Here is a 24,526-nt window from a genome sequence, read left to right as displayed (position 1 = left end):
ATGCGGACTCAATCAAGCATAACAATCCTCCTTTCCCCTTTCCTTATTTAACCCTGCTCTCTTCTCCCCTCTTTTCCTTCCTCCTCAGAACCTTCTCATCCTTCCTTCTTGTCCGCTTCTCTCGTCTCCACTACTTTCCCGCCTTTCCTCTCCTTTCCTGCCTCGTACCTTTCCCTTTGTTTTTATCCCCCCTTTTACACTCCTCTCTTCTCCCCCTCCATTAACAGGGAAATCAGTAATGATTTTCTTGCTCTGGTAAGCAAGGAAGCCCTCTCTCTGCATCTCTCCCTATGTTCATTCCCTCTCTCCCTCTCATCCCCCTTCCCTCTTTCGTTCACTTTCCTCAGTGTAATTTTTCTGCAGGTTTGGAAGCAGAGGCCTCGACGTCTTGGTGAGCCTTTGTCTGTTTTTTTCCCCCACTCCTTTTCTCACTCCGGGCTGAATGCAATTAACTAAGGAGAGAAGCACGCCTCTTTCAGCATGGAGGGAAGACCGGGTGAGAGTGAGCGAGAGGCAGATTTCACTGCAGCCTCAAGGGCTGATAATAGATATTTCTAGAATTGGAAAACATCTGTTGTTATGACCAATCCAATGACGTTTACTCGAAGACTATCAAATCCTTAAGCAATTAGACTTGGCTATATAAATATTATCTACAGTTAAATTACTTCATCACTAACCTTTATTTTTACCAGACCAGTTTAATGTTGACACTGGGAATTCCATGCCTATAAAACGTACTATTGTACACCAATGCATCCCACTATAACGGATCCTTTGAGCATGAAAAGAGTTGATACAGAAGAGGAAATGGCTACTCTAGTCTTTCACTTTCCTCAGAAACTGCCATTTTTAGTAGCCATTAGCCTACACTTCATCCTTTGATTGAAAAACCATGAGTGGCGCGTGTCTGTACGTCACGTGTGCACACCTGAGACCAATCTATTCCTGATTGTTAATCCAACAAAGTCCAGAAATTGCTATTTTTTAAAGTCATTCATATTAATGACACTACAGAGACCTCATTAAACTGAAGGTCAAAATAGGGCCCCCATAGGTCTCTGGTCTGAAGTACTCCACTATATAGGGACTGTGGTGCCATTTGGGACCCGGTGTAAGTCTTATATGTGACCTTCAGTAATAAGAGAATATCGAAATCCATTGTGTTATTGACAAAAAATAATTGCTTTTTATGTCCTATGAGTACATCTTGAAGTTTGCCCGTCCTCCTCACCCAACAGATCTCAGCATCATCAGTCAATGATATTTACAAAGGGCTCACAACCTGCTAAAGCATTTATGATGTTAGAATCTGGCAAACAGTGCTTTGCAAATACAATGTCTACTCTGAAATGCTTCACAAACTGGCATGACCTTGTCATTTCTAAGGAGTCAAATGGAGAACAGCAACTTACCAGAAGAACAATTTATTCTATCAATCGGACATTGTGACAGCCATTTTGGATCGAGGAACTCCAATTTCACATGAGAATTTATCTTTCGGACAAGTTGGGCAGAAAGCTCAAATCACTTGTGTGCCCCCCCACCACACAAAACGCATGTGGGCCGTCAACCCTCCAACTGGGGACCTACCGCGTGGCATGCTTTTGATCCAGCCCTGCACAGATACACCAGAGTCAGCCTACCAAGGTCCTGTTGAGCAGCTGATTAAAAAAAAACAAATTGGTTATGTTTGAGCAGGGCTGGACCAAGAACCTGCACACTCAGTAGCTCTCCTGGGAGGGTGGTTGGCCACCCTGCAATCAAATACTTCTTAAGTCTTTCTAAAAGAATTCCCTCCTCCAATGAAGCAGGAATGAAATGGCTACGGTGGGAGAGGTAGATAACTAAGATGTTTATCTATTTGTAAGGTTCAAATATTCAGTGTTCAGAGGAGATCCTGACAGCATAGGAGTTACTTGTCAAAAAGGCCATTCTAAGATGATTTTTTTTTTCTTTTTGAGATTACATGGCCAGTATTGAATAGAGGACAATCCTAACCAATTGTGAGCGCTTGAGAGACGTACGGGTTTACAACCAGAGTATGGCAGCACTGGTTTCATCAACTGTGCCCCTGTATGACCTGCGTGTCGGCCATTTGCGGTTATACACGAGTGCCTGTGGAAAGTTATTTTAGGGCATGGGACATGACAATGACATTAACACATGCTGATAACTAAACAGTTAACTAGCGAGATAGCCAATGTAAAACAGTGTATTTAGTCTCTTGTATATCAGTCTTACTTGCTGCGCAAATCTCTCCCTCCCCCGGCAACAGCCCACTTGACAAACACAGGTGATGCACACACCATGACTTCTCCAGGATTTTCATTGCTGGTCAAAGAACTTGCTATAACTAGGCAAATAACTCACTAACTAGCAACGAATATCAACAAATGTCCTTTGATCTCAAAACCGCATTTGACGAATGCATGATTGAAAGACTGTCTACGCAGGCCTACAATAATTATACTCTTATGTGTTCTGTAGAGTCGGGGGACACTGATCAAATTCTGATCGGAGTAGCCACATTGTTTAATAGTGATTTTTGTGTGATTTTGAAAAAAACGTACATTTATATTCTTCTTGTATGACCATTTTTTTTACTTGCCCGAACCAGCAAACAAGTGTTAACGTCAAGGCCTATATATGATATATTCATGTCTATATACACACAGTAAAGCTTCAATTAAACCCAGTTTCAAATAGCCGCCCGTCCCTTTTCAGCAAATAAACACTGGGTCTAAATTAAATTGTGAGGTTACCATGGACACAGCTCTGATATTCCCATGGTCATTCAACTTTATTATCGTCGCTAGCCATGGCACAAAACAAGTGAGAGAATGGCGAAGTCAAAATGTCAAGGTTCGGTGTTTGTCTGTGGATCAGGCGAGGGCGAGACTGCTAGGTGGATCAGGCGAGGGCGAGACTGCTAGGTGGATCAGGCGAGGGCGAGACTGCTAGGTGGATCAGAAGAGGGCGAGACTGCTAGGTGGATCAGAAGAGGGCGAGACTGCTAGGTGGATCAGACGAGGGCGAGACTGCAAGGTGGATCAGACGAGGGCGAGACTGCTAGGTGAGCGGAGGCGCTGGTTGTGTTCAGTGATGCAAGCCAATAAACGCCTGGGCTATTAATTGAAGTTGTATGGTATACCAGACATTCAACCTAACATGAAAGGGCCTGGCATACATGTTGCCACTCCTAGAGAGCTTTCATCCAGCTGTGTCCCTCCCCCACCCAAACGCAGAGGCCTCTTTTCCCCCCTGCTGCATGGCTTCCCTCTGTGCAGAGGTCACCACAGTCCAGTACCTCTTGGATATTAAAAATGACAAGGCACGGAAAGAGTACAAAGAAAAGCTTCTCATGGACAATCCAGAGACACTATTTGCTGACTGCTACAAAAATGGGAAAGTAAGCAACCTAATCTTCCACACAGACCATCCCTGGGCATGGCACATACCTATAAGAGCACACACACTGCCCCTCTTTTAAGAGGGTATTAGCAGAGGGTGGTTCAAATCAGAATAGTGGACAACGAGGACCCTGAGACACCCTCTGTCAACCTGTAGGAAATGGAACAGTGGTGTTGCAGGGCAGCGTCATACATTTCCAAAAGGACTTCCACAGAATCACAGCGAGAGCACAGCAGGAGAAGATTTCTCCCGGTGACGACTCCCCCACCTCGAGCGAGTCTGATCACACCTCTTCAAACTGTCCTGCAGACGAGGATAGTCACACCCCCCCAGCACTAAACACACCCAGGTCCCACAACTGCACTGCTCCTCCATCACTGAGGTTGAGAGAGACATGGTGGAGCTCAGAGAGCTAGTCCACTCTCTCCAGACACACAAAACAGGCCAGCACAACCCTCCCCCACACACAAAAAGTACCCAGAGGGCTGAAGGTGGAGATGGACTGCTGTCCGAGAAAGCTGGCTGCACTCCGGTCTGAGGTGAGAGAACTTGGAGGAGGAGAGCGAGGAACACATGGCACAGCTCTGAGCACTGCAGGAGGAGGTTAGAAAGCAGAGTTGTGACAATCAACCACTCATGAGAGAGAGAGAGCTAGCCATCCTCCCAGAGAAGCCAACAGAACAGCCAACTTCAGACCTCAACCACAGCCTTAACGCCACAGCAGGACAGACAAGGCAGGATCCACCAACACAGCAGACTCCCCCTCCTGGTACCAGCCCCCACCAGATAGCTCTCCTGACAATAACCCCACTGAGGACACACAGAACCCCGAGATTGCGTTCCTCATTGACTCAAATGGGAAATGCATTGATGAGAGGAAACTTTGTCCAAAACACCAAGTGGCTAAACTCTGGTGTCCGAACACTCGGGGTACCCTGGAGCAGCTGTCAGAGGACCGACTAGGGTCCCCAGCCACATCATAACACACACAGGCACAAACGACCTGAGAGCGAGGCAGGAAAGGGTGGCCACAGCACTCAAGGGAGTGATTGAAAAAGCATTTTCCACTTTCCCCAACGCACAAGTGGTTATTGCCACCCTGCTACCAGAACAATAAGTTTACCCTGCCACCATACAGCGGGTGAACGCAAGCATTTCCCGGGACTGTGTCTCAAAATCAAATGGCAGCAGTCCCCACCTTTCCCAGGACCCTGAAGAACGTCACCCTCAACCGCAGCCCTAGCATCTCACACAGGAGCAACAGAAAAACAGAAAAACGGACACCCCACTCGGACCAGCGATGAACAGACCTGAGCGCGGGAGCTTCTTGTTTTAGTTTCTGTCTGTCGGCTGGAAGCAACAAAATGGAGTCGTGGTCAGCTCTTCCGAAAGGGGGGCGGGGGAGGGCTTTATATGCGTCGCGGAAGTTAGATTAACAATGATCCAGGGATTTACCAGCCCTGGTAGCACAATCGATATGCTGATAGAATTTAAGGAGTCTTGTTTTCAGATTAGCCTTGTTAAAATCCCCAGCTACAATGAATGCAGCCTCAGGATATGTGGTTTCCAGTTTACAGAGTCAAATAAAGTTTAAACCTCCTGCAGCTGTCTCACGTCGAGTCAGTACATAGTCAATGGTAGGCGTCGACTCTTACGGTAGGTACACGTACACATCATCCCTTGGCAGTAGTACTGTAGATTACTTCATCACTGACCTCAAGCCAGAGTCTCTCAGAGAGTTCACAGTCAGCCCACTGACACCCCTATCAGATCACAGCAAAACCACAGTCTACTAGAACAGAGCAATAATCAATCATGAGGCATCAAAGCCAAATGAACTGCATAATATCAAGAAATTCGACAACCACCTAAAAGGAAGCGATTCCCAAACCTTCCATAACAAAGCCATCACCTACAGAGAGCTGAACCTGGAGAAGAGTCCCCTAAGCAAGCTGGTCCTCTGTTCACAAACACAAACAGAGCCCCAGGCAGCAACACAATAAGACCCAACCAAATCATGAGAAAACAAAAAGATAATTATACGACACATTGGAAAGAGCAAACTAGAATGCTATTTGGCCCCAAACAGAGCACACAGTGGCAGAATAATTGACCACTGACTGACCCAACATTAAGAAAAGCTTTGACTACGTACAGACTCAGTGCTCATAGCCTTGCTATTGAGAGAGGCCGCCGTAGGCAGACCTGACTCTCAAGAGAAGACAGGCTTTGTGCACACTGCCCACAAAATGAGCTGAGAAAACTGAGCTGCACTTCCTTACCGCTTCAGATTCCAAATGTATGATCATACTTGAGACACATATTTCCCTCGGATTACACAGACCCACAAAGAATTCAAAAACAAGTCCAATTTTGATAAACTCCCATATATATTGGGTTAAATACCACGGTGTGCCACCACAGCAGCGAGATTTGTGACCTGTTGCCACAAGGGCAACAAGTGAAGAACAAACAAACCCTATTGTAAATACAACCCAGATTTATTTTCCCTTTAACTATTTGCACATCGTTACAACACTGTATACAGCCATAATATGACATTTGAAATGTGTCTATTCCTTTGGAACTTGTGTGAGTGTAATGTTTACTGTTCATTTCACTTTTGTTTATGAGCTATTTCACTGGCTTTGACAACGTAAACATGTTTCCCATGCCAATAAAAACCTTTGAATTGAATAGATACAGTGAAAGTGGGGAGAGAGATGTTCCGGCTTACGGAGCATCACGTTTAATATGCACAGATTGGATAGATTTGGGCCCGTGGCCTAATCCCTTTGTGAATACCAAACTAATTTCATGTACTCAGTTACTGCCATCTCGGCAATGGCACACACACACACTCACTCACACACAGGCAAAGAAAATACACTGATGATTGGATAGACAGAGAATTCTGAGGTCTCCACTCGTGAGCAACAGAGGAGAAAACACACTACAGAGAACACCGCGATGCCAGAGTCATTTTCATTAGGCAAAAATAACAGCAAAAAAACACGCCATGAAGTTGAACATGGGTGACATCTTAATTCAAGGTCCATTTTCTCCCCTGTAGACAAACTGACCGTGACCCTTTCCCAAGAGGATTCCTGTGCCGGCGTCCCAGTTGAACCACCTCTCTGCCAGACATCAACCCAGTAACACTGGTAAACACCACACTATATTGTTGTGCCCTACGACCCTAATCGTCACTCAATCATTACATAAATGACACATCATACAGATGGCCGTGTGTGTGTGTGGGCACGCATGGTAAAGTGACAGGGGATCTTTAGAGGTGATGAAATCACCTGTGGTTGGTAAGCAAGACTCCCCTCAGTGTGATCTACATACCAAATCAGCTGTACCACACAGAGACAGCACTAGAGGCAGAAAATACAACGGAATATGGAATGATATCCAATTATATTAGTATGTCAAATGAAGGCCATACCAATATATTCCCCCGAAGTACAGTATGTTCAAATATGTTCAAAACTAATGACGCATCAACGCTTTAGAGAGCAGGGATGTCTACTAATGACCATACTTGTGGAAAATATATCTAAATACTTTATTCGGCATACTAATATCAATATCATTGAACAAGGAAAGTACGCCGCTTAGACAGGGTGTCTGAGAATAAGGAGTTTTAAGTTGGAGTGATCCATCTTTTGGCTGATCCACTGTGGCTCTTACCAGCGCAGGGCGATCTTGATGGGCGTGGTGAGGCAAGAGGTGAAGAGGTCAGCGGGGAGGTCAGGGTTCATGGGCAGTAGCTCTGAGGCCTCGCAGGCGGCCAGCTGGATACAGTTCTTCATGGAGGGGGGGAGAGGCATCTGGGCCAGGGGGTGGTTGGGGTTAATGGCTGCCACCTGGAAGAGGACAAAAAGACTTGGATTGGAGATGAGGCTAATAGAGGGATAGGCTATACAGAGACACAGGTCAAACAGATTAGCTGTTAACAGACGGACACACCAATTCCATGCTATCCCCGTCGGAATAAAATATTAGTTCTTATTCAAAAATAAAATAAAAAAAGGTCCAGACAAACAGAGAACACCAGGGCATAATAGAGACAATATGTAATACTGAACTCGCAGACTAGACCCCCCTAAAATGTAAGTCACTCTGGATAAGAGCGCTGCTAACTGACTCAAATGTAAATAAAGTCAAAGAGCGAAAAAGAGAGGTAAAGGGAAAGAGAAATAACAGTAGACACAGAACAAGATGACCGAACAAGAGGGGGAAAAAAACAGAAAAAAAAACAGAGATGGTAACACCGAGCAAGAGAAAGAGGACCAGATAAAAGAACAAGAAGAGAACCAGCAGAAAAGAGAAGAGACAGATAATAGGCCAGAGGGATGTGCAGGTCAGAGAGAGGGAGTGAAAACCTTTAGGACATTGGATCCTCTCACTTCTATAAACTTCTGCTATCACCCGGTAATGAGATGTGGAAGAGAGCTTTTGGAGTTCAGGGTGGCGGAGGTGTCCGATAGCATAGTGTATTCTGAACAAACAGCCTCTGGAGCAGATACTGGATAATGTGATATTATCATTCTGGGGAGCTGGACCCACCTGTACAATGCCATGAATACAAAGGTGTGAGAGAGCGTGTGTGTGTGTGGAATGGACAGGTGTGTGTGTACGTTTGTGCCTGAGTGTATGTGCGTGCGTATGTGTGTGTGTCTACTCCTGGTATGGGTGTAAAAGTTCCATCCAGACCTGGTTTGATGTCAGTCTGCCTCTAGGCAGCTTGTGGAGGTGAGCTCCATTTTTCATTTGACGACCTCGGAGTGCTCCCTTCCCCTCCTCACCCAGGGCTGTTTGACCACGGACTCCCCGGGCTTATAAATACTTCAGACTTATGACTGAAGCGCTTGTACTTTCGAGCTTCAAATGTGTGAGTTCTGCCATAATTCTACAATTCTGGCGAAGCCTAAATCTTCTAATGACTAACAACACATGACGTGCGGCCGAGTTTCAGGCAAGGATCTGGAGATTTTGTACTGATGACATAGCTGATGCATATGACAGAATGCAATACAATTTTAAGCACTTTGTCCGTCTAGCCTTATGATAGCTAGCGCCACGGTAGATGGATGGTACCGCGTGCTGAAGAGTGTGACTTTTTATTGCACACAGGAGATTGAGATTTTTCTGCCACTCCTAGTACCATTACATCCGTGAGAGAACAGAGAAATAACTGCTTTAAGTGGTAAAAACACTTATTTTTAAAGCTGGCTAGAATTGCTGTGCAGAAAGGAAGTGAAAGGTCTTCTTCAAAGTGTCAACCTAAACACTTACATACAGCGCAGTAGACCAGGGACACATGCCCAGTTGATCAGGCTGTCCTCACATCTCCTTAGGCTATAGGGAGAAAAGGGAAAGTGCGACACTCACACGGCACTCACACGGCACTCACACAATCTGGAAAAAGCGAGGTGAAAATAGCTCAATTCTCCTCACAACTCCTCAACATCTGATGCAAGGCTTGGTAAACCTAGGCTTATTTTTGATTTATTAACACCTCTTAGGCCAGAGTGCAGACGATGGAAGGCTGGTCATGTTTTTCTAAGGGCTAGCTGGTAAACAGACACACTGAAACGCAACCAGACAGACAGACCAGCATTTTCTCCAGATTTTCCCTTCGGTGATGTGCAAATTCAACACTCCAAAACATGAAAAGGCATGAACAGTAAGGTGTGTGTGTGTGTGTGTGTGTGTGTGTGTGTGTGTGTGTGTGTGTGTGTGTGTGTGTGTGTGTGTGTGTGTGTGAGATTCAGCGTGTTGTATGATTACACATCTCAGTTCAGGGTGCAACAGAGCTATGGGCAGAAGAGCCTTCCTCTCTAATTGTAGCTTGTTATAATGAGGAGACTCCAGAGAAAGGAACCTAAATGTAGGACCTGCAAGCTTAGCTAACATCTCAGTGTGACGTCCACGTGAGTCTTCATTGCTTTTTAGATACACACTCATAAAATAGCACTACGAAACCTACAGCTCTGCTCAGACCTGTCTGGATTAATAGGGACGTGTGTGTGTGTGTGTGTGTGTGTGTGTGTGTGTGCTGGCGTATGAACACAGTGCATGTCAGTGTCTCGTACGATTACATCTTCTCGTCACTTCTTAATGATGAAATGGGGAATGTTACGCTCACCAACGCAGCACGGATGTTTTAACTCCTCTATAATGCATGACGATGGATCAACGATGGTGGAACAATATCGTTACACAAATCATTTGGGATATTGTGATACGGGTAAACACACCTCGTGGTAAATACCACATTACTGCCTAAACCGTCTGCTTTTCGGTAATTAGCATATTAACATATTAGCATATCGTAATCTCAAATTTGCATTACAATCATGGAAGGATTTTATTTTCATCACACTGGGGTATGTAAAAATAATAATAAATTGGTGTACACTAATTCACAGAACTAATCAGGTGGGGGGGGGGGGTATACACATGCACAGAAACACACACACAGACAGAGCAAGGAGACAACAAGCACACACGGAAGTGTGCATTGACTGAGAACAGATATACCAACAGACAAATGCGCGACAATCAGACGCCATCCCCCCAAAAAGAAAGAGCACGGACACAGTCATTTCCACGCAGCAGATGATGATGCGGTGAGCATCATACTGCTGACTCCATACAGTAAGTTCTGAAATATTTAGCAGGAAGCAGACTGCACATAACAGAGCACTCAGACACCAAGCCCCTGACTGAAGGTTGCATGTCTGTTAGAGGAGAGAGAGGCCTCCCCATCCTACCACACCACTCCCCCTATTTCCCAGTAAAAAAAAAAGGATCAAGTCTGTTCCTGTGTGTGTGTGTGTGTGTACTAGGGCCACCCTCTTCGTGCACTCTGCTGCAGAGCGTTATGCTGAAGCAGAAACAGGGATGGAGAGGGACTCCCTGCCTTGGTACCGTCATGCATCTTTAATAGTCTTCCGGAACTACCTCCCTCCCCGTCTCTCCACCTGTCTCCTTCCTCTACCGCCCTCATCCTATTTCAATATTCCTCTTTCATCTATCCCCCCCCCTCTCTTTTCTCTCCCTCCCAACTGCCATTCATCCTTCCATCCCCCTCCTCCAACTCTCTCTCGTTCCCCATCACTTCCCCCATCCCTCTCTTCCTGTTGCTGTGCAGGTGGGGGAGATGTGCACTAAGGTGTAAAGTGGAGCCCTTTTGCTTTCCGCCAGCTGATATTTGTTGTTGAATAAGGGTTGTTCAAAATGTCACTTTTATTTTTATTGAAAGACAGTTTTATTATTTTAAATGTTTTTTGCCCTTTTTCACCCCAATTTCATGGTATCCAATTGATAGTTAGTGTCTCATCGCGGCGACTCCCGTACGGACTCGAGAGAGGCGAAGGTCCGAGAGCCATGCGTCCTCCGAAACACAACCCAGCCACAGCGCTTCTTGACCCGGAAGCCAGCCGCACCAATGTGTCACTGTACACCTGGCGACCGTGTCAGTGTGCACTGCGCCGGGCCCGCCACATGAGTCGCTAGTGCGCGATGGGACAAGGACATCCCTGTCGGCCAAATCGCGGCAGGTTGCGACAGAGTCTGGACTCGAACCCAGAATCTCTAGTGGCACAGCTAGCACTGCGATGAAGTGCCTTAGACCGCTGCGCCACTCGGGAGGCCCAAAAGACAGTTCCGTTATGGCACATTATATTTCAATTAAATCACATGGCCCATATTGCAATATATCATCCAGAAGGCGAGGTCAGTACAAGTGCATCAAAGCTGGGAACGAGAGACTGAAAAACAGCTTCCATTTCAAGGCCATCAGACTGTTAAATAACCATCACTAGCAAATTAGAGGATGCTGCCCTATATAGACTAGGAATCACTGGACACTTTAGTAATGTTTACAAATTTTGCATTACTCTTCTCATATGTATTTACTGCATTCTATCCTATTCTACTGTATCTTAGTTTATGCCGCTCTGACATTGCTCGCCCAAATATTTATATATACTTAATTCCATTCCTTTAGATGTCTGTATTGTGTGTAATTGTTTGACATTACTTGTTAGATATTACTGTGAGCTATTACTGTTGGAGCTAGAGACACAAGCATTTCGCTACAACCACAATAACATCAGCTAAACACGTGTACGCAACAAATACAATTTGATTTGACAACAGTTCCAGCTGGCTGGAGCTAAGAGCTTTAGCCCATAGTGACCCAAAGAGAACCCAGTGGCCAATTACACCAAGACTTTTTAACAGCTGAGGAGCAAACACTACTCTATCCCTCTCCCTTGCCCTTTCGCTCTAGACCTCTGTTGCCATCTCTCCCTCTCTCTTCCTTGCCCGCCCCCCTCGCTCTACCGCCTATCACACGCTGACAGCTTTAAGTGTTATTGATGGCCCACTGGGCCTCGTCTCTCTCCTCCGTCTTTCCATCTCTACATCCCTCTAATCGGGCCGTGACCCCTGCTATCTTAGCCTGGTAAGAGTTGGACATATACACCACCGGTCAAATGTTTCAGGACACGTACTCATTCAAGAGTTATAATGAAGACATCAACATTATGGTATAATACTTATGGAATCAGGTAGTGAGACAAAAAAAAAGTGTTAATCAAAGAATTAACTTGAGATTCTTCAAACAGCCACCCTTTGCCTTGATAACAGCTTCGCACACTCTTGGCATTCTCTCAACCAGGTTCATGAGGTAGTCACCTGGAATGCGTTTCAATTAACAGGTGTGCCTTCTTAAAAGTTCATTTGTGGAACTTCTTTCCTTCTTAATTGCATTTGAGCCAATCAGTTGTGTTGTGTCTCACCATCAACTGTTCAGAGGAGAATCAGGCCTCCATGGTCGAATTGCTGCAAAGAAACCACTACTAATGGACACCAATAAGAAGAAGATACTTGCATGTGCCAAGAAACATGAGCAATGGACATTAGACCGGTGGACATTTGTGCTTTAGTCTGGAGTCCAAATGAGATATTTATGGTTCCAACCGCCGTGTCTTTGTGAGACGCGGTGTGGGTGAACGGATGATCTCCGCATGTGTATTTCCCACCGTAAAGCATGGAGGAGGAGGTGTGACGGTGTGGGGGTGCTTTGCTGGTGACACTGTCTGTGATTTATTTAGAATTCAAGGCACACTTAACCAGCATAGCTACCACAGCATTCTGGCGCGATACGCCATCCCATCTGGTTTGGGCTTAGTGGGACTATCATTTGTTGACCCAACACACCTCCAGGCTGTGTAAGGGCTATTTTACCAAGAAGGAGAGTGATGAGTGCTGCACCACAATCACCCGACCTCAACCCAATTGAGATGATGGTTTGGGATGAGTTGGACCGCAGAGTGAAGGAAAAGCAGCCAACAAGTGCTCAGCATATGTGGGAACTCCTTCTTTCCAACAAGACTGTTGGAAAAGCATTCCTGGTCTAGAGAATGCCAAGAGTGTGCAAAGCTGTTATCAAGGCCAAGGGTGGCTATTTGAAAAATCTCAAATATAAAATATATTTTAATTTGTTGAACAATTTTTTGGTTACTACATGATTCCATGTGTGTTATTTTATAGTTTGGATGTCTTCACTATTATTCTACAAAATAGTAAATAAAGAAAAACTCTTGAATAAGTAGGTGTTCTAAAACGTAGAGTAGATAGAAGAGTTCGAGCGAGCAGGGCAGAAGGAGCCTGAATGGATGGATGGTGAGAGGAGAGAAGCTGTGTTGCAGGTATTGAATTTAGCGTGACTGCACAGTGAAGGATAAGTCTCCTCTCACAATCTGTCTGTCTTTTTCTCAGTCTCTCTTGACTGCATTGGAACACTTTCGTCCTTCGCCATCCCTTCCTCTCCCACTTCCCTTTTCCCTACATCCTCCCCCTTTGTATTGCTCGCCCTCTTCTCCCCCCTCTCTTCCCCCTCTCTCTGCATCTCATCATCCCTCCCTGTCCTTCTCTCGCTCGCCCTCTTTCTCTTTCTGCTGTATTCCATATAATCTGAAGTGCGTTCAATCTCCACCATGAATAATTGAAGTGCGTGTTGTAAATTCACTTGAGATGCCACGGCCGGTAAGAAGAAAACAGTGGAATAAAGGGGATGCAGAGATGGTAGAGATGGTAGGGAGGGGGAGTGGAGATCCTGACCAAACCAAAACACTAATCATTAATTCATTTAGCTCCAGCTGCCTATTCGCAGGCTGGGATCACAGAGAGGAGATTGTGAAACGCTTCTTCCATTCAAAAGGTTTAGCTGGCTTGCCATTCGGAATTCAATGCGCATTATACACACGCATACCTTGGTCTCGCTGCGGGAGTGGTTGTGTGTGTATTGGGGAACTCTGTGTGTGTGTGTGTGTGTGTGTGTGTGTGTGTGTGTGTGTGTACAGTGCATTCATAAAGTATTCAGACCCCTTAACTTTTCCCATATTTTGTTACATTACAGCGTTATTCTGAAATGGATTAAACTGCTTTAAACTGGATTAAACTTTTTTTTAATATATAAATGAAATAAGACATTTACATAAGTATTCAGACCTTTTACTCAGTACTTTGTTGAAGCACCTTTGAAGCATCCATTTTAGAATAAGCCTGTAATCTAACAAAATGTGGGGAAAAGTCGAGGCCTCTGAATACTTAATGCACTGTATATCTCTCTGCCACCCACCTCCAGCTCCTGCTCTCTCTGCAGGGCGAACTGTTTGAAAGACTTGACGATGATGCCTGCGTTGGAGCAGTCGTAGACGAAGATGGAGGGGCTGCCCATCCACGTCTGGAGGTCGTACACAGACAGAGGGATGTACTGGGTGTAGTTCTACAGGACAGACAGGATGGGGGGGGGTTATTAAACATGTTGGTAGACAAAATTAGATGACCTGTCATAGCCACCTACAGCCCGGTAAATAGAAATGTTCTATGTACTACTAGCAATTCTTTTTCATCCTTGTCAACACTAATAATGAAAGAAAGAGGGGTAGATATGGTTTTAACTGTACGGCTGCGTCCCAATTCGCTTATTGGATTGGACGAGGGGAAGCAATGAAAGTCCTGGTGTTGTTTCTGCTGTACTGGGAGATACTCTGTGGGAGTGTTTTTAGGAGGTGGACCGGGGGGGGGTCAATGGGACCTTGGCACACCGTAGCAGACAGTAGGCAGCAGGGCTGGTTTTATAGGACTCATCATTAAGGGGAATAAAGAGAGGAAGAGGAGAGGCTCTGGGGTGTACTGGGGAGAGGCCGCGCCCAAACCAAGACAGGAGCCGTGTGTCATTTAGAGTGGGTGTTTCCTTGTGCGAGTTGTCCAAAAACATGTATTTCTGTAATAACTATTTTTGTTGTTGGTGTGGGTGTGTCTGTGGGATAACTTGTTTAAATCTAATATCAGTTGACCCAATGGACCTGCTAGTGTGGGTTTGTGTTCGTGTGTATTCAACGACTGGACTTTCGTCTTAGTACGACTGTAGAGGCAGAAGTCATCATTGGACGTGCGTGTGTTTCTCTCGCCTTGTTGAAGACCCAGATCTCCCCGTTGACGGTGGGTCGGGGGACCCCGTGTCCATTGTAGTGGAAGAGGACACGCTCCTCCTTGGCGTTGCGTCTCAGGGACGTACACAGCTTCTTCACCTCGTCTACTGTGGGGTCCAGACTCTGCTTGTAACGTGCCTGAGAGAGAGAGAGAGAGAGAGAGAGAGAGAGTTATGATTTGATACGATTGTGTGTTGTGTTATCACGTTGCGACAACTACCGGCCTCTCATCTGATCTGACAACATGCGTTCGATTAGAGAAGAGAGGAGAGAGAAGGAAAGAGACGCGTCTCAGTTTAAGAGCGTGGACAGACGCGTACACCATAGTTAAAAATGTACTGATCAGTAGACGGATGCGAGCGTAGAAATATGAAAAAAGGGGGGTGAAACGAGAGGCAGGCCAAACACACACAGCTCCCTCACGCTATTATTCTGAAATCAAAGGGCGACAGGTCTTTTCAATTCAACTCCCTCCTCTCCTCTTTCATCATTAAACAACTTTGGAGAAACCGAGCACGTGACAGTCCTTCCAGAGATAACTAGATACAACTGAATAGCGGTGCTGAAAGTAGGTTAGGGCTACGGGAGATGTCTTTTTTTGGTTCTATTTTAACACTATGAGAAAGGAGGTGTATTTGCGTCATTGCTATCCTACCTGGGGAGAAAAGAAGAGACTATCTTGTTTGCTGTAATAGGCTTCAGTGGCATATTTAAATAATGGTCCTGCTGCTTTTAAATGAGGGGAAACAGGTCTCGTGGTCAACTAGCAATAAGAGCAGAGTGGGACAATGGCCTGCTGTGTGTGTGTGTGTGTGTGTGTGTGTGTGTGTGTGTGTGTGTGTGTGTGTGTGTGTGTGTACACGTCGTCGTACACATATGAACGGTGTAGGCACATGGGAAACAAACAGTCAAACACAGGTTCTCTCTCGCTCTCAAACAAGACCGCGCACAAAACGTCAGTCACCTGTCCGTATCTTGTACAATAGATTGAAGTGAGCAATAAGAAATCAATGTTTATTTTTTATTTTTTTGTGCTCCAACTACGTTTTTACCTCAAGAGTCCTTTAGGAAGTTTTTCTTGGCAGGCCCTTCTCATGACCGCACAATATTACACCAACAGAATCCCCATTCACCCTAGTATTAACCAGTTCCCATTCACCCTAGTATTAACCAGTTCCCATTCACCCTAGTATTAACCAGTTCCCATTCACCCTAGTATTAACCAGTTCCCATTCACCCTAGTATTAACCAGTTCCCATTCAACCTAGTATTAACCAGTTCCCATTCAACCTAGTATTAACCAGTTCCCATTCACCTAGTATTAACCAGTTCCCATTCACCTAGTATTAACCAGTTCCCATTCAACCTAGTATTAACCAGTTCCCATTCAACCTAGTATTAACCAGTTCCCATTCAACCTAGTATTAACCAGTTCCCATTCAACCTAGTATTAACCAGTTCCCATTCAACCTAGTATTAACCAGTTCCCATTCAACCTAGTATTAACCAGTTCCCATTAACCTAGTATTAACCAGTTCCCATTCAACCTAGTATTAACCAGTTCCCATTCACCTAGTATTAACCAGTTCCCATTCACCCTAGTATTAACCAGTTCCCATTCACCCTAGTATTAACCAGTTCCCATTCACCCTAGTATTAACCAGTTCCCATTCACCCTAGTATTAACCAGTTCCCATTCACCCTAGTATTAACCAGTTCCCATTCAACCTAGTATTAACCAGTTCCCATTCAACCTAGTATTAACCAGTTCCCATTCACCCTAGTATTAACCAGTTCCCATTCACCCTAGTATTAACCAGTTCCCATTCACCCTAGTATTAACCAGTTCCCATTCACCCTAGTATTAACCAGTTCCCATTCACCCTAGTATTAACCAGTTCCCATTCACCCTAGTATTAACCAGTTACCATTCACCCTAGTATTAACCAGTTCCCATTCACCTAGTATTAACCAGTTCCCATTCACCCTAGTTCCCATTCAACCTAGTATTAACCAGTTCCCATTCACCCTAGTATTAACCAGTTCCCATTCAACCTAGTAACCAGTTCCCATTCACCAGTTCCCATTCACCCTAGTATTAACCAGTTCCCATTCACCTAGTATTAACCAGTTCCCATTCAACCTAGTATTAACCAGTTCCCATTCAACCTAGTATTAACCAGTTCCCATTCAACCTAGTTTTAACCAGTTCCCATTCAACCTAGTATTAACCAGTTCCCATTCAACCTAGTATTAACCAGTTCCCATTCAACCTAGTTTTAACCAGTTCCCATTCAACCTAGTATTAACCAGTTCCCATTCAACCTAGTATTAACCAGTTCCCATTCAACCTAGTTTTAACCAGTTCCCATTCAAGGACTTCAGCATTTAACCCACACAATCATTAAAAACACCAAGCTAATTAGCAACTAACCAAACAGTCAAATATGTATTTGGGTTCAAAGACATCATCCAGTCTTCCCCATTTGGCTTCAAACACGCCTTGAAAGGAAAAGTTGCTGATTGAGTTTGATGCAATCAGATAGGACCGCAGTCTGAACACTGCCTGGCGGATAGACGCTCTCAACGATCCAATGTTAGTCCTTATGAGATCAAGTGTTATCAGCAGCTGCTAATTGTGTTAGAGTTGGGATTTCACAATCGGATGTGAGTGGGGAGAGATGGGACGGTAACTTGATCAGTTTAGGCTGACTAAACTTTCTTCAAGAGAGCGTGTTCGATGGAGGGAGAGAAAAGGAGAGGAAGGGGCAGAGTAGAAGAGAGAAAGAGAGAAAGGAAGAAAGTGAGAGTGAAAGCTCATTTGTGTATGTGTCCATCATACACTCAACTGCTGTTCCCCACCTTGACCTGAAGGGGGAGCCCTGGTACCCCACTGGGACTCTCCTTGCAGGTAAGTCAATGCTCCCAGGAAGTCCTCCTCCCATCTATCTTCTATCCTCCATCTCTGCAGCTAGCTCCCAATGCCCAGCAGTGTCTGAGCAGTCCCATTGGCACTGAGCTGGGAATTTGAGGTGTGTCTGCCCTTCCAGTCTCGGTCTGTCTCTGTTTAGTTGGCTCTATTGAGCTTTCCATGTATTGATCCATCACTCCTTCTAAAACTCTAACCGACTCCATTGGTGCATGAAGTGGTTCTGTTGTTTCTGTCAATGTCAGGAAAGATATGGTGCCTGGCGCACGTCAGCCTGAGCCGAGCAGAAACCTGCCCTGTCTGCTTCAAGGAACAGGTACCAGGGAAGGACACAGATAACCAAGAACACGAAAAGACAGACTCTTACAATCTCAGACATACTGATACCGTAAGCTACTCAAATACTCGCTCTCTCACACACACACACATATATATATATATATATATATATGGGCTTAGCCTACACGGGCACACAGGAACACACACAGGCAGTCGGGCACACACACAGAAACATTTTCCACTGATGGTGGACCTGTGGGACTGGGGATAATCCCTGTACTAGAACAAGGGAAAAGCACAGAGCGTAACCAACCTCTCATCTCTGATCTGCTCCATAACAATAAAAGCTTAAGTCCCAAATGGCACCCTATTCCCTCTGTGGTGCACTACTTTTGACCAGAGCGAGCTCCAAAGTAGTGCACGGCATACGGAATAGGGTGTCATTTGGGACCGAACCAGAGTGAAGAAGAAGAGAAAAAAAACGCCCCATCATTAACACACTAAACCTTTCCTAAAGCCATTCTCAACACTGAGGGGTACAGGACGGTAAGCCCACAGGGACATTAGAGACTAAACTCACTCTGATTACAAAGGAAAAGATGGATGGTATTACCAGCCTTGCATAAATCTTGTGTAACAAAAATGCGTGACAGAGAAAGATGATTGAGAATGAGGAGACACTACTACAGGCAGATTTGTAAGCTTGTCACCAGTCAGATAGTTTTTTTTTTTACCAGAAAGACTGAAAGCTGATAATCTAACAGACTGAAGTTGAAGACCAAAAGCATGTATGCAAAATAAAACAAGTTGCAAAATCAAATTGGCCTTGAATACTTTTTACAGATACATTTGTTGCAAGGTCCAACAGCAACCTTGAGCTAAAAGCACCAAAGAACAAGCAAGGATAGACAATGTCTGAAGACAGTTTGTATAGTTGACACGAGCAGGGGCTGTGGCACCCCCACTTGTTGTCAATAAACGGAAATCTGTTGAGCGATGTGCCTTTTCCTGTCAATGGAAAGGGCTGTTAACATGTCAGCACAAATACTTGGATTGTTTGGCTGAGAACGAGAACCACAAATCTAAAAGGCAGAGAGAAAGCGAGAGAGGAAGAGAGAGCGAGTAAGAGAAATCGAGACAGTCATTTCTCAAGCACTGTATCATCTTCCTGCTTTCAGCTGCCCAGATCAATACTGCTGAGGAGAAATGATGCCAATGGTTTGATGGTGCACACACGCACGAGCAAGCCTGTACTTCTGTTCACTTTCATCGCATGTTCAAAGACACACACACACCCTTTCATAGATCTGTCAGTGATGACGTGTGTTGGTAAGAAGTCAGCCAGGGGCTCCTTTACTTTGCATTCTTCCAATTCGCACTTCAGGAGATTGAAGAGACCCTTCTGTTACTCCTGTTAATAGACACTCACAGTCTCACAGACAGACACATTCTAGTCACAGTAAAGGTGATAGGTAACCATATGAAAGTCACTCTATTTCTATGAAGGGTACTGTCCTTGCCAGACTGTGAAATTGCGTCGCATGATGCAAGTGTCATGGCGGAATCGTACCACCTTGCAAAAGATTCTCCGGTACTTCTGTATACTTTTCTTGCCAGTAGTTCTGAAAGTAGTGCTCATGAGCCAAAAGTGGTCTCCCAAAATTGCATCATATGTGCAGATACAGTATGTGCACAACTTTTTGCTCGCTCTCCCTCTGTGCTCTCCCTCTGTGCTCTCCCTCTGTGCTCTCCCTCTGTGCTCTCCCTCTGTGCTCTCCCTCTGTGCTCTCCCTCTGTGCTCTCCCTCTGTGCTCTCCCTCTGTGCTCTCCCTCTGTGCTCTCCCTCTGTGCTCTCCCTCTGTGCTCTCCCTCTGTGCTCTCCCTCTGTGCTCTCCCTCTGTGCTCTCCCTCTGTGCTCTCCCTCTGTGCTCTCCCTCTGTGCTCTCCCTCTGTGCTCTCCCTCTGTGCTCTCCCTCTGTGCTCTCCCTCTGTGCTCTCCCTCTGTGCTCTCCCTCTGTGCTCTCCCTCTGTGCTCTCCCTCTGTGCTCTCCCTCTGTGCTCTCCCTCTGTGCTCTCCCTCTGTGCTCTCCCTCTGTGCTCTCCCTCTGTGCTCTCCCTCTGTGCTCTCCCTCTGTGCTCTCCCTCTGTGCTCTCCCTCTGTGCTCTCCCTCTGTGCTCTCCCTCTGTGCTCTCCCTCTGTGCTCTCCCTCTGTGCTCTCCCTCTGTGCTCTCCCATCTTTAATCCAGACTGAGCAGTAAATGTTTATTTATTTGATTTATTTCACCTTTATTTAACCAGGTCGGCTAGTTGAGAACAAGTTCTTTTTTGCAACTGCGACCTGGCCAAGATAAAGCAAAGCAGTTTGACACATACAATAACACAGTTACACATGGAATAAACAAAACATAGTCAATAATACAGTAGAACAAAAGAAAACAAAAAGTCTATATACAGTGAGTGCAAATGAGGTAAGATGAGGGAGTTAAGGCAATAAATAGGCCATGGTGGAGAAGTAATTACAATATAGCAATTAAACACTGGAATGGTAGATGTGCAGAAGATGAATGTGCAAATAGAGATACTGGGGTGCAAAGGAGCAAGATAAATAAATAAATACAGTATGGGGATGAGGTAGGTAGATAGATGGGCTGTTTTCAGATGGGCTATGTGCAGGTGCAGTGATCTGTGAGCTGCTCTGACAGCTGGTGCTTAAAGCTAGTGAGGGAGATATGAGTCTCCAGCTTCAGTGATTTTTGCCGTTCGTTCCAGTCATTGGCAGCAGAGAACTGGAAGGAAAGACGACCAAAGGAGGAATTGGCTTTGAGGGTGACCAGTGAAAAATACCTGCTGCAGCGCGTGCTACGGGTGGGTGCTGCTATGGTTATCAGTGAGCTGAGATTAGGTGGGGCTTTACCTAGCAGACACTTGTAGATAACCTGGAGCCAGTGGGTTTGGCGAAGAGTATGAAGCGAGGGCCAACCAACGAGAGCGTACAGGTTGCAATGGTGGGTAGTATATGGGGCGTTGGTGACAAAACGGATGGCACTGTGATAGACTACATCCAGTTTGTTGAGTAGAGTGTTGGAGGCTATTTTATAGATGATATCGCCAAAGTCGAGGATTGGTAAGATGGTCAGTTTTACGAGGATATGTTTGGCAGCATGAGTGAAGGATGCTTTGTTTCGATATAGGAAGCTGATGCTTGATGTAATTTTGGATTGGAGATGCTTAATGTGAGTCTGGAAGGAGAGTTTAAGGTCTAACCACACACCTAGGTATTGTAGTTGTCCACGTATTCTAAGTCAAAGCCATCCAGAGTAGTGATGCTGGACGGGCGAGCAGGTGCGGGCAGTGATCGATTGAATAGCATGCATTTAGTTTTTGAGGGGGACTAGAATTGCTTTTTCATTTTAATTGTATTAAGGGAATCAGCTTTCCCCATCATATCAGTCATTGCATCACTTTAGAGAGCTATTTATAACTTGTAAGAAATGTTCAGATCAACCAGCCCTTGGCAGCTGGTTGTTTAATAAGGTTATTTACTAAGGTTTTTGTGAGCCCATAGATTGTTGCAATGTTTGAGTCACTCAAATACCACAGTAACACAGACTTAGCAAAGTATAATAGAACTGCAAGAAAATAAGCTTTAAACCTGCACAATTCTCTCTCCACCAACAATATTGGTGTGAACAGTGTGTTGTGAACAGTACTTGTGCCCATTGAAATAGGCGTGGATCGCGGGATGCTCCCCAATACTGGAAGGGGGCCTGAGTGAAGTAGTTTGGGAACCACTGTGCTATGATGTATAAGAATATATATTTTTCTAATAATTCACAACTGTTCATCAAATCAAAATCAAATTTATTTATATAGCCCTTCGTACATCAGCTGATATCTCAAAGTGCTGTACAGAAACCCTGCCTAAAACCCCAAACAGCAAGCAATTCATGAACCAGCATTGAGTACTAACAGGTTTAGGATGACACAGAGGACACGTACCTTCCTGGTTAGTATGGGTAAGTAGACAGAGTTGATCTGGCGTCACTCCCCCCCCCCTGTTGTCAGACGTCCTGTAGGTTGTAATCGTCCCTGATTGACTGGGAGGCCATGTGAAGTGGGTGAGACATGCTCTCTCCCCCCTCCCACTCCTCCAAATTCAAACCATCTTGGAAATGACCATGAAACCACATCTAAGCAATAGTCGCTAAGAGATTGCTACTGTGACATCAAATAAAGTCTTTGCCCTTCAGTCCTCAATGGTTAAACAGTGTATGGCTGATATGTGATATGATATCATTACCTTCCTCCCCCCAGAAGACATTATGCTCTGTATCAGCTTGTTCATTGAGAAGAATGGAGAAATCAATCCCCTCGTGTCTTTAACAAACATGTGCTGCTCCTGTGCTGCTCCTATTCTAGGAGACTCTCCACAATGGCCCCATAGGCCACAGCTAAACCAGTAACTGATGTAGACTGACGGCTCAACACACATTTGAGTGTGAGAGAGTGGCAGTGTTGATACTTCTGCTGCTGCAGTACAACGTAGCCAACTCTCCTTTAATAGACTGGGGGTTAGCTGGCACACTCGGGCTGATGTGCGCACACACACAGCACAGTTAATCAACACTCAAAATAAGCTCTGCAGCTGCACAGTCCAGTGTGTGTGTGTGTGTGTGCGCACATCCACTCCGGAGGAAACGGAAAGGTAACAGGACGCTAGGATCCACAGACATGCCATGCAGCCCTTTGAACTCAAGTCAATCTAGTGAGCAAACACTGGGCTTAGCCTGTAATGCATTTCAGACATAGACCCCAACTCCCTAGACAAAACAGACACAGGCTATTTGTGAGGGTCCATATCTGTGTCAGTTGCAATGTGTAGAGGGGGCAGATTTTTCAAATGTGTATAGTGTGTCGGGCCAAAAATTATTTCTTTGGTTGTTTGTGTGGGTGGGTGTGGGATAACTTGTTTTGGTCTAATATTAGTGGACCATGTGTGCACGTGTGCGACTGCACTAGGGCTGACCCCATTTAGCCTATTTACATGTTTGGTAAATAGGCTGGTGGTCGACCGAGATTTCTTTAGCCGAGCAGTAGCATGAAAAAAAAACAGTTTTATAATTGTGGTGTACAAGACATCCAGTCTGATTGGCGCCTGTCTAAGCAGACTGATCCATTGTGGAGGCCGTGGGAATGGCACGGCCCCTCACCAAGACACGGGCTACTGAAATGGTATATGGATGTGTTATGTAAGAGCAATGGTGGAACACTAGACCATGTTGCGATGTGCATTATAGCAAAGTTAACCAGCATATTCCCGGCAGTTAGGAGACGAGCAAACAGCCCTGGCCTTAATTGTCTAAGAAAAGCGAGGAGAGAGGAAACCAACTTAATTAGGTCTATAATCAACAACCTAACTTTCATAAGTCATCCATCCATCTACAGTACCAGTCATTCTTTTACCTCTTTCTCTCCCCAATTTCGTGGTATCCAATTGGTATCCCGTACGGACTCGGGAGAGGCGAAGGTCGAGAGCCGTGCGTCCTCCGAAACACAACCCAACCAAGCTGCACTGCTTCTCGACACAATGCCCGCTTAACCCGGAAGCCAGCCGCACCAATGTGTTGGAGGAAACACCGCACACCGGGCGACCGTGTCAGCGTGCACTGCGTTCGGCCTGCCACAGGAGTCGCTAGAGCGCGATGGGACAAGCACATCCCTGCCGGCCAAACCCTCCCCTAACCCGGACGGCGCTGGTCCAATTGTGCGCCGCCCCGGCTGCGACAGGAGCCTGGACTCGAACCAGGATCTCTAGTGGCACAGCGAAGCAGCCTTAGATCGCAGCGCCACTTAATGCTTGCTGCTTGTGCTTTTACAGACTGGGAGGATCGGGAGCTGATGTAGTAGTGGTGGCAGAATGCGCTGTGGAAACCTCCATCCCCAGTGGTGTGTGTCAGCCACAGGGGCCACGGGCCACCATGTAATCACCACATAACTCTGTTTGCAGCGTACACTACTCAGCTCGCCCCTTTGGCACCATAACGCGGCTGTTTTGCCGTGTAGGCCAGCATCACATAACTCTACCATGGCCACTGGGCTAAATACAGCTAGACGCTGCCGTATATCTCTTCCTTCGCCGTTGTATGCTAGAAAACTAGCGCCTCAGGACCATGACGCGACAGCTAAGCCCTTTGGCATCACATAACTCTACCTCAGACACTAGGAGACAAATAACCCATCATTCTACCATAGCCAGCTCCGGTCTAAACATAGCTAATTGGACCAGGACGCCATTCTAGAGTTTTGGTACATAGCTCCAGTGAACAGTTTTGGTACATAGCTCCAGTGAACAGTTTTGGTACATAGCTCCAGTGAACAGCTTCA

General features: G+C 45.6%; 1 protein-coding gene across 1 annotated transcript in view; it reads right to left on the bottom strand.

Annotated features, from left to right (window-relative positions):
• Positions 1 to 24,526, bottom strand: part of LOC112230310 (regulatory-associated protein of mTOR) — a 242,324-nt gene that overhangs the window by 159,427 nt on the left and 58,371 nt on the right. The window contains 3 exon segments of the mRNA XM_042310765.1: positions 7,111 to 7,286; positions 14,078 to 14,224; positions 14,913 to 15,071. Of these exon segments, the coding sequence (XP_042166699.1) occupies positions 7,111 to 7,286; positions 14,078 to 14,224; positions 14,913 to 15,071 (482 nt within the window).

The sequence above is a fragment of the Oncorhynchus tshawytscha genome, linkage group LG32 (assembly GCF_018296145.1).
Source record: "Oncorhynchus tshawytscha isolate Ot180627B linkage group LG32, Otsh_v2.0, whole genome shotgun sequence".
NCBI classification, from domain to species: domain Eukaryota; kingdom Metazoa; phylum Chordata; class Actinopteri; order Salmoniformes; family Salmonidae; genus Oncorhynchus; species Oncorhynchus tshawytscha.
The sequence above is the reverse complement of the archived record's forward strand: the minus strand, read 5'-3'. Positions and strand labels throughout refer to the sequence as shown.